The 10,443-nt window shown below is 39.3% G+C and overlaps 2 protein-coding genes across 2 annotated transcripts; both read right to left on the bottom strand.

Annotated features, from left to right (window-relative positions):
- Window positions 1-1,222: 1,222 nt before the first annotated feature.
- LOC143321518 (perforin-1-like) lies at window positions 1,223-1,609 on the bottom strand. The gene has a single exon (XM_076731930.1). It carries the CDS (start codon window positions 1,607-1,609, stop codon window positions 1,223-1,225), a length of 387 nt encoding a protein of 128 aa, XP_076588045.1.
- A 5,113-nt stretch (window positions 1,610-6,722) lies between these two features.
- Window positions 6,723-7,151, bottom strand: LOC143320293 (perforin-1-like). The gene has a single exon (XM_076729794.1). It carries the CDS (start codon window positions 7,149-7,151, stop codon window positions 6,765-6,767), a length of 387 nt encoding a protein of 128 aa, XP_076585909.1. The 3' UTR covers window positions 6,723-6,764.
- Between the last annotated feature and the right edge of the window lie 3,292 nt (window positions 7,152-10,443).

The raw sequence follows: 10,443 nt of genomic DNA, 5'->3' as shown, positions 1-10,443 counted from the left end.
GAACAGTAGAGGCAAGAAGAAGTGTATTTTCTTAAAGGTTTCTTGCATCGTCAGCTGTTTTAGTCCATATTGGAGTAATGAATCCAAGCAGCAGGTGGCAGTGTTGGACTCACACTACACCAGTTCCCATGTTGTTACACACCCCCATCCTGGGAACATGTATGATTTGTGCAGCGCCTGTCTGGGTTTTTTTTTTGTTTTTTGTTTTTTTTTTGTGAAGCAACGCACTGTTGCACTGTCCAAGACAAATTTCCCCCTGAGGACAAAAAAGTTGGTCTACTTTCACAGTTATTGGAGTAATTTTGACCCTGTATCACCGTCCTTTTCATCTTAAATCATGTGTCACATGAACTTTCGAGATTATTCCCACTAAAGTTCTTAAAGAGGTTATTGACACAATTGGGTCAAGTATTTTTTATTATCATTAACAGAAAAAAACATCTATTGAAATCCATTTTTAAACGTGCTATCGTCAAACTTCGTTTAGGCCAATTTCTAAACTTTCACTTTTATCAAAAGTTTTAGAAAAAGTAGTTTCAGCTCATGTTTTATCCTTTCTGTGCCTTAATAACATCTTTGAGTTCCTGTCAGGTTTTAGACCTTTACATAGCACACACCCTGCCCTCCTCAAGCGACCAATCACTTCTGTCATGCAGCCGACGGTGGAGAGCCGAATTTGACACTGTGGATTATTCCATTTTAAATGACCATGTCAAAACCTGGGTTGCCATCAAAGACACTGCACTTGGTTTCATGGTTACCTTTTGGAAAGGTCACTTTAAGTGCTTACTCATCCTCATTACCAAGGCTCAATTTTATTGTCCACCTGTATGCTTCCAAATCATCCCACACACAGATGGACCTTCCCCAGAGACCTGGTGACCCCAAACCCCAGCAGCTGTCTTAGATCATCTCAGTGATGTCAACTTTTGCATGACACAACGTTTTCTTCAACTCATTAACTCAAAATCAGAAAATGTTCAGTTTCTCAAACCCTGTGGGTCTCACTGAGGGTGGCCTTGAGTGTTGGAACGACCTGCCTGATGAAATTAGCCTCACAGAATCAGAGACTTCTTTTACATCACTTCTTAAAACACATTGTTAAAACTTGCTTTTATGTGATGTGTTTTTATTTTGTCTTTATTATTGCTTTTCATACATAAGGATGAACACATCTCTCAGACTGGCTCTGAGTGATGCCGATCAGATAGCGGTGACTCTCTCAGCCCAGGGTGTAGGAATAATGGAGGATCCCCCCCCTCTCCAGGTAGCAGTCGTGCTCATGGGTTCCCCGCTTCAACTCACGATGGCAGGCTCCCACCAGGTCATCGAAGAGGATGTCACTGTCGTATACCTCAAGCTTCAGTATGTCATTCTCCTGAACCTGGAAGTAGGTGAACTCCTCCTCCCACCAGGGGTTTGGGTCATTGTTACGAACAGACGTTTCACCCAGAGAGATGGAGCCACAGAACACCTTGACAAAGCCGTCTGTGGTTGCCAATAGGTTGGTAGGAAGATCGCTGGCTCGCAGGTTGAACAGCCTTAGCTGGGCTTCAGTCCCGGTCAGACTGCAGAGAACCAGCAGGAGGAGAGGAAGACTGGAGGCCATGGCGTCACAGGAGGCTGTGGGTGAGGAACAGCAGATGTGAATCTGGCTGCATGGAGTCACGTTTCAACCAATCATCCCTTGTGAGAGTCTTATGACACAACCCTGGTTTTCAATGCTTGTGATTGGCAGTGTGATGCATGAACACGCTTTTGTCAAATGACAGCATTTTTAAAATACTTACTTTCTACAATACAAACACATGGCAACCACTGTATCAGTAAATGTTAACTGCAGGTCTGTGACAGGATGCAGACTGATTTCTGCATGGAAATAAGACATTCTACACCTGCTGACCTTTACTTACCCCATCACCACACGAACATTAGCATTAGACAGAAATTGTGATGTGTGGAATCATCCAATATGGATTTGAATCTTAGGGATACTGGGTTGCTCAAGGACATCAGGGTTGGCTGGCCTATAATGTGCTCCAGTTTAACAAGGGTCATTTTGAGATACTATCAGAAAAAACCTGATCCCATTGCTCCAACCCTCCATCAGTCATCTGCCGGTCTATCAAAGATCCTGGTGTAACCTTTCATTCTGACTTGAGTGCTTTTGTTTATTTCAGATATACTTCCTATTTAAACCATGTCCAAAAATCCCAGAAATCCCATCATGAGAATTCCCAGATAATTCTGGGAAAATAAGGAAACATGTAAAGAAATATGGTGGTATAAAATCAAATTCCAGCCCTCATATAGAACAGAATTAAGATGCACAATACAATGTATAAAAATCATTAGTGGTTCGCTGATTTCTGTGCTCGCGATGCTGAGACTGCAGCCACGTTAGAGACAATTCACATTTTCTAGATTTCAAGTGTTTTTCAACTGAATAATATATTAGCATTAAATAAGCATTCAATGGGCTGAAAACATTTTTTTTTCCTTTATATATGTTTCTAAATTTTGGTTCTCCCTGAGAAACAAGGACATGCTGCTATTTTCGCTGATGAATGCAGTTATTATAAGTTCATTAAAACTTTTTCATTCATAAGGTTTTTTTTTTTTTAAATTTAGTTTGTTGTTCACCTGTGGACATTAATTGAGCTGATTTTAAATAAGTGCACGGCAGAGTGCAATGACATTAACATTGTGTCTCATTTATCATTATGATTATTATTATTATTCAATGCAAAAAACATTATTTTGGATGTGAAGTCAACCTCAAAAGAAAAAAACAAGGTGTCTTTGACCAACATAAACTTTCAGAGCCAAATAAAGGAAGAGCTTAAATTCTGTTTCTTCCAACTAAGAAACATCACCACAATCAAAGCTGTATTATCTTTTCCAGAAGTGGAACTGTCCGAGCTTTTGCAGTTCCCGCCCTGGAACCGTCTCCTTCTAGATTTAAAAAATGCAGAATCAGTTGATTCAAAATTGCTTCTTAAGCACTTTGTCCTGTAAAGGTGCTCGCCTTTTGTGTAGTTTTTGCTCAATTTAATAGTTGTGTGTTTGACTGCTGTGTGTATTTGTGCTGTTATTTAGCTCATGCTTCATGTGTATTCAATGTACATTTGTATGATTCAATAATTTATTTGCGTCCAAGTTAAGTTCATGTTATGTTAGTTTAATAACGGCATATGTGATTGAAGTAAACAGAATAATGTTAGTAATTCAGCTAGACTGTGATAAGACCCTAACCAAATTAACTCTGAGCCCGTTAGCTATGATATGGTGACCAGACGTGACGTAAACTAGCCACAGCAGGGCACCAGACAAATGGGACTACAGGCCAGGTGTTGATTTTATCATAGCAGAGACTCAGTTTCTGATGATCAAGTCCTTCAACGTTTTTCTAAAAGTCTCTTAAAACCATGAAATGGACACCTTTGTAGTGTTAAAGCTAAGGGTTATTTTATATTCTACCAATGCATCGTTAGTAATCAGAGGAGGTTTGTAAGTGTTTCATTTGAATATGTGATTTTCCCATAACATGAGTTATTATCAGCCCTGTCAATCATTGTAAAGCAGTCTCCAGAAAGAAATAAAAAAAGAGAGAAGAAATGAAGAATACAGATTTTGGCATGGCAATATTTAGTTCTTACCATGAGTCCTGGAAAGTACGTCTATAATCATCTTTAAATAGTATTTAGTGACAGCAAACAAAGGAATGTTCACATGTGGAAAAATCAGTCAGTAACTATCCTGTCAAGTGTGTTCTTTCATTCGGTAGACATATTTCTTCATCAAACATATTGTGACGTAGATATGTTGGGTTTTACTGTGCTTCTCCATGCGTCTCTTATGGTGTAATGACCCTTCCATCTTTTATAGTTTCCATGTTTCTAATGTGGAAACGTATGAAATTCCAGCTTTGCCATACAGACGCCCTCAAAGTGCCAGCAGACATTTTATTTCCAGTCCTCCATATGCTCTGCTGGTAGCAGCATGCATTCTGCTCAGCCGCTCTGATGCACTGCCGTCACTCTGGATTTGATGTCATCAAGTGACAATAAGAAATCTGACTTGGGCGGCCAGAGTGTCGGGACTGAGAAGCATCTGTAGAAATCCCAGTGCAATCACATTTCAAACTAGCTCAAAATGTGGCTTTGATCCCATTTAGAAAAATTGTATTTCAAATGCTTTTTGTTTGTTTTTTGCTGTCCAGATGTTCTAAAATCAATCTGAATACACTCTGGATATGCCAAAATATGAAAAAAGAGCCTAGGCTGACAGTCCGAACAAGGCCTAGAATAATTCCATCAGGTTGGATGAGGAGTGTAGATGCCTCTTGCCAAACATGCAGGGCAGAAATGACTCTGATTGGTTTGAGGAAATTAGTAGAGAACACACAGATTCTATGCTGAACAAACTGCAGTAACAGATGTAGTCTTACCCGTAGTAGTCTTGAAGTCTGGTTTCTCACCACGCTGTGTACAGTTCCATATGTTTTTAAAGGCCAGCAGAGCTCATATCAGCTTCATCTCACCCTCCCAGAACACAGTGACAGCACAACCTGCCACACTCCCAGCATTGCATAACATGACAGGTAGAGTGTTTGGCTCTGGCTTGGCTTGTTTGACCCAGTCATCATTCTAATCATTTTGCAGTTGAAAAGGCCACCATTGAGAACAATTTACCGCTTGCTAATCTAATAGATTGGCAGTGATGTCCCTCCAGCCTCTGTGAGGTAAGAAAGACAGCCATCACAGGTGTTTTCTGTTTATTTTATGTTGTAGGTGAACAGAAAACAGCATTATACAGGTTGTTCAAACACAGATGACAGGTCGTACAGGTTCTAATCCTCTGTGTTTTCAGCTGCTGCCCTGCCCTGTGTCACTGTAAGGGCAGGAGACCATGTGAAATTTCCTGAACACGTAATGCACAGATGTGTATGTGTAGTAACACAACGGCTAACATCTGTGCATCATCCAAAAAGTTATCATAGTTTTATAGACCGAGCTTTTTTTAATTCTACTGAGGCAATAATGCATCCGTGCATGTGTGTTCACTCTAATTATTCAGTTTTAATTCAGTTGTTCATTGTTTTATTCCCTGATTTTGTGCCTTACGTGTTGTGCTTCAACCGTTAGTGGTCATTTCTGCAGCTCGACTTGCATGAGCCCTGATGATCTTACAAACCTGCTGAGTCGCCTCCCAACCAGTAAAACCTTTGTGAAACATTTTGTTTCTGCATAGACCTTTATTACAGCAGATATGTTCACTTGTCAAACACAGGTCTAACTATTAAAAGCAAGGCTACATTCCATTTAGGTGTCCCAGTACCAGCTCTCTGGCATTGTGCGTGCAGGAATATTGGCAGACATGAATAAAATGGAGCTGGCGTAACTGTTGTTAGTTGCACCTGTGCTTTTTCTACCTTACTATTAATTATCACGAAAGTACATATAAATTAGTAAAGGATTATTAACATTGAATGTATGTCTGTGGATATTAGCAGAGCAAAACTGAACAGAGCCACCAATGAATCAGTACCTAAACATGAAGCACAGGCTTAAATCTGTCGGTCGCACAGGCTTTAACAAGTGAAGTGAGAAAATATTGCAAGACCCAAGTGTAATGTGAACATATCTTTAGCATGGCAGTTGCATCTTTGTTAAAACATGAAGCATTAAGTAATGTGCCATGTGTGCAGATGTGTCAGTAAAGACGAAGTCAGCTCATCTTGTGGCTCTTTCACAGCCACATCACATCATCTCTAAAATGACTTTGTCAACCTAAAACTAATGTTAACAGTTACCTGCAATACTCTGGATTACATTTAATGCCAATGTTTTATAAGACTAATTGTACTATATTGGCATATGACAACTACGGTATGGTTAAAGTTAGGCAAAGATTGTTCTATCAGTAAAAATGCTAATGTTAATTGTGGATCTACGACTGAACACACAGTCTCCTGTACGTAAGTTTAACACCCCAGCCTCACCCCTACCTCACCACGTAATGCTGTGCCTTGCTACATAATATGGCCCACTACTTCCTGCATTAGCAATGTTGGTGTTGGATGAAAATCACGAGGTGGAGAACAGTCCAATGTGGACATAATTCCAAAGGACAGTGGACTGTTTTACCTGTTGATGTGTAGGGTTCCCTCTTTTGGAGTTACAGTATGTGGGGGACTAAAAGCCTGAGTAGGAATAGGAAATGTGTATAAAAATAGTAAAAAAAATAACATTTTTCTGCAACACTCCCATAGATGTGATCTATTCTCATGAATGTCTTTTGGTTTTGCCAGACCTTGCATGTGATGTCCATAAGAAATTTATTAACCTAAGCTCTGTATCCACCATAAAACGTAGAGAACGCTTGTCAAATACAATAGATAAACTAATTATTTCTGTGTCACTACCACAATATTATGCTAAATGACTGAGCAAGTTGGGTTGTTGCAGCACACTTTATTTCTTATTGACAATCTTGGAAACAGGGTGAAATGGCCAATGATACAGTGTGACAAACGCATCAGAATAAGGGTTTTTAATTGATGAATTTACTGAGTTTGAGTGACAATTGTTGTGTGTCAATGATGAATCACAGATTTGGGACAGAGAATCTAAGCACTCACAGCTCCTGAAGATCATACAATAGGATGAAAACATTCCTCAGAGACAGTTTGAGAGATGTACAGGTTGCATGGAAAGACTAAAGATCACATACTTCTGTATATGACTCATGACTGTAATGTCTCAGTTGAGGGTGTAGGCGTAATGGAGGACGCCGCCTTCCGTCAGGTAGCAGTCGTGCTCATGGGTTCCCAGCTTGATCTGACGCTGGCAGACTCCCACAAGGTCATCAAAGAAGATGTCACTGTCATGAACCTCAAGCATCAGTGTGTCGTTCTCCTTCGCATTGAAGGAGGCGAACTCTTCCTCCCACCAGGGGTTGATCTCATCATCACGGGTGGCTGTAGTGCCCAGAGCGCTTGCGCCACAGAACACCTTGACATAGCCGTCTGTGACTCCCAACGGATCAGAGGGAAGATCGGTGGCTCGCAGGTTATACACCCTGAGATCGGACTGAGCCATATTCAGACTGCATAGGACCAGCAAGGGGAGCAGATAAGTTGAGGCCATGTTTTCACAGGACGCTGTGGAGGAGGAACAACAAATGTAGATATTGTAGCTATTTCTGAAATGTTTTCTCATGTCTAATTATTCACTATTTAAATTCAGTCACAATTGTGGTAACGCTGCATTTTTTAAAAAGTTTTCTTGGACCTTAATTAACATAAAACCAGAAACATCTCTGCTGACAAACCATAAGTTGACAGGAGGTCTCACTCCTTTCAGACATTAGCTAGAATCTAGTCTGATTCATTTCTGTTCATGGCTATCTTAATAACGAGATGTTTTTTTATTGGCTACTATCTTAAATACAGAGAAGTGAATGAACGAACAGAATCCCAGCTGTCTGTTCTTCTTTTATTGTGAAAGATTTAACCTAAAATCTTAGTTCATTGGTCACTGGTCACCTCGACGAACTACAACTCGATTCCAGCACTACCATGAGAATATTTGTGAAAGTATTTTGTTAAAGTTATGAGCAGTGTTATGTGTTTCTTATTGGCAGCAAATCCCATAGAAAACCTAAAGCAACAGTATGTTTGTCAGTCAATACTTCCTGGCTTCCCTGCCCTGTCTGTGGCACTGATTGCTTCTGAGTGTTTAAAAGCAGTTACAGTTTTTTAAAGAAGCCTCAGTAATTTCATAAAACAGCTGGTCACTGTGGTTTTTAGCAAATGTTATTCAAACAGGAGGGTATAGTGCATTTGTTGGGAACTACTTTCAGGTGTGGACTAACACTTGTACATTGTTCTTCATAGGTTAGCTTGTTCTTTTTCTAACTTGCTATTCTTATAGGGATGATGTTTTGTATTACCATGTACCTCTTTGCATAGCAGCTTTTTTCTAATAATAGAGAGTGCCACACAGCCTTTGTGTGGTGTTTTCTGTGGCGTTGGGGGAGCTTTGTCAAGTCTGACAGAACAACTCTGGTTGTACTAGGGACCGAAAGTGAGGATATCTCAGTATCTAGCCTGCTTTTTACATTTTAATCATTATTTTTAATGGTCTTTTTATGGACGTCTAATACTGGATTTCTGGAATATTCTTTTAATTGAAAGTAATTATTGGATGTAACTAAAACCTCATAAAACAGAAGAGCTGATATTCTGTACTGATATTGAAATCATATGTATTTACAGATACTGCAGATATGAAGACAACTGTGAAAAGGCCATGTGGCACCAACTGCTTTTACCCAAAGAGACCTCCCCTGACAGATAATATGACCCTCTGTGGTTGCCGTGTTTGCACAGAAAACTTGCTGAGTCTGACATAACATGTTGCATCATCCTCACTGAAGGCGAGTGAGAAAATTAGCTCCACAACAGCTGGATGTTTTTGGACTGTTTGTCCTTTCACTGTTCTGCGTATGTCGACAATATGTCACAGCCAGCTGACAGTCCTGGTGCCATGCCCTTCAACATTTGATTTCTTAGTTGTTAGTTTCTGCAAATGTAAGAATAGAATTTTATTTTTCTGTTGCCTTTAGTACACAGTTGGTCACATGTAGACATAATGGAGCAACGATACTTCATATCATCACTGTTTTGAATGTGTAAATAAGATTAGCAATATGGTATTTAACAGGAACGACTAATTCTGTAGTACGTTCTTTTTTTTTTTTAATAGAATTTTTTCAAAGTGCAGTGTGATTTTCTAATAGTCAATCACTCACCAGTCAAAATCTATCACAGCTCCATTGTGTACTATGTGCACAGGCTGAGGTAAAACTATGATAAATCCTTCATGGAATAGAGAAAAGCTTTCCCTGGTTATCACCTTAACTTGTTGCCCATGTGTGATCATGTGCGCAGCATCTTTCAGGGTAACATTAATCACATCTGGAGTCTGAAGGTCTAAAAAATATGCAAACAGACTGCAGATGCAAACAGATTTTTCAACAGAAACTGATTTACTAATTGTATCTTTTATATAGGTGCACTTTTTGTAATCATTTCAGTATTCTTTTTTCAATTTGATCTCTGAGTTGATTTATTAAATTGCCTCTTTTTGTCATATTTTTTATTTATGTCAGTTTAGCCTTCAGGTTATGGAGGACCACAGGTCTCATGTAAATGGTTTATTATAACCATTCAAATATCAATTCGATGAAATGAAATACCTACTAAGAAATGTATTTTTTAGTGTCCAATTAGGTACTAATTGAATGCTTACAAGGTATCTGTGGTTCTCCATAACAACTACTTGTAAATATCAGTGAAATTGCATGTACATTGCATCTTTTGTCACTTTAATTTAGCATTTTATTGTCTGACTTCAACACCAATTTCTCTTCCAAAGTGGAGAAACAGAACAGACAAAATCAAAACTGACTGAAAACACTTATTTAAAGCTGCAGTAACTGATGGTTTTGGCCACATGAGGGCAGCAGAATCTTGATGTTGCCAACTTGTTACCAAACTGAAGCAGCACTACCACTACATTTATGTCTCGCCAGCACTGTAAAGCTGAGGGGAGCTGCCATTTGACGTGATAAATCTCTATAGGTTAAGCAGTGTGAGTGAACCCTGTCACACTGTCGCATTGTTTTCACATAGTCTTGTGATTTTATTATGAAAATACTGATTATTGCTGCTTTAAAGCTGGGAAATCATAAAAAGGCAATACAACAAAGGGGAAGAAAATGGATTATTAAAATAAATACAAAAACCAATAGTAGTAATAGTTGAGGTACTGCCTGTAGCAAGAGTTTGAAGAAATGAAAAAGGAAAATGAAAAACTGGACGGGCCAGAAGTAGAGGATTAGATGTGAAAGTCTTACCTGTAGTCTTGATACCTTTTGTCTCACATCTCCATCTGCTGTTTGCACGTTTTTAAAGGCCAGCAGAGCTCGTATCAGTTCAATATAAAAGCCCTCCCATAAAACACTTATACTGGAGCACAACCTGTTACATTCTCAGCATTATGCAATATGACAGAAATAGAGTGATTTCCTGGAACAAGATTAGCGCCGCAAGCTTTTAACTGAAATTGGCTTTATTGGAATGATCATAAGTGCACTATTGTCAAAGCTGTATGTGCAACTTTTAGAATGTAAGAATAATAACATGGCATAAAAGGCAGGTATTTATAATTACATGCATGGTGAAACCTAGCTTTATGGCCATCCGAGCCCCGCTCACCAGGCCATCATAATGCATTTCAATGAACAGCACTGTAATGTACTGTGAAGGGCTTTGTTTGGTATTGTGGCTGTGCTAGCTGTTAAGTGATAATGCTGCTGCTGCTGCTGCTGCTGCTGTTGCTGCTGCTGCTGCTGATGATGATGATGATGATGATG

This window comes from Chaetodon auriga, chromosome 5 (genome assembly GCF_051107435.1).
Source record: "Chaetodon auriga isolate fChaAug3 chromosome 5, fChaAug3.hap1, whole genome shotgun sequence".
NCBI lineage: Eukaryota > Metazoa > Chordata > Actinopteri > Chaetodontiformes > Chaetodontidae > Chaetodon > Chaetodon auriga.
Note: the sequence above shows the minus strand (reverse complement) of the source record. Positions and strands in the feature narration are given on the sequence as shown.

Coding starts and splice junctions, on each gene's coding strand:
- LOC143321518 (XM_076731930.1), bottom strand. CDS start 1,609: ATGGCCTCCAGTCTTCCTCTCCTCCTGCTGGTTCTCTGCAGTCTGACC.
- LOC143320293 (XM_076729794.1), bottom strand. CDS start 7,151: ATGGCCTCAACTTATCTGCTCCCCTTGCTGGTCCTATGCAGTCTGAAT.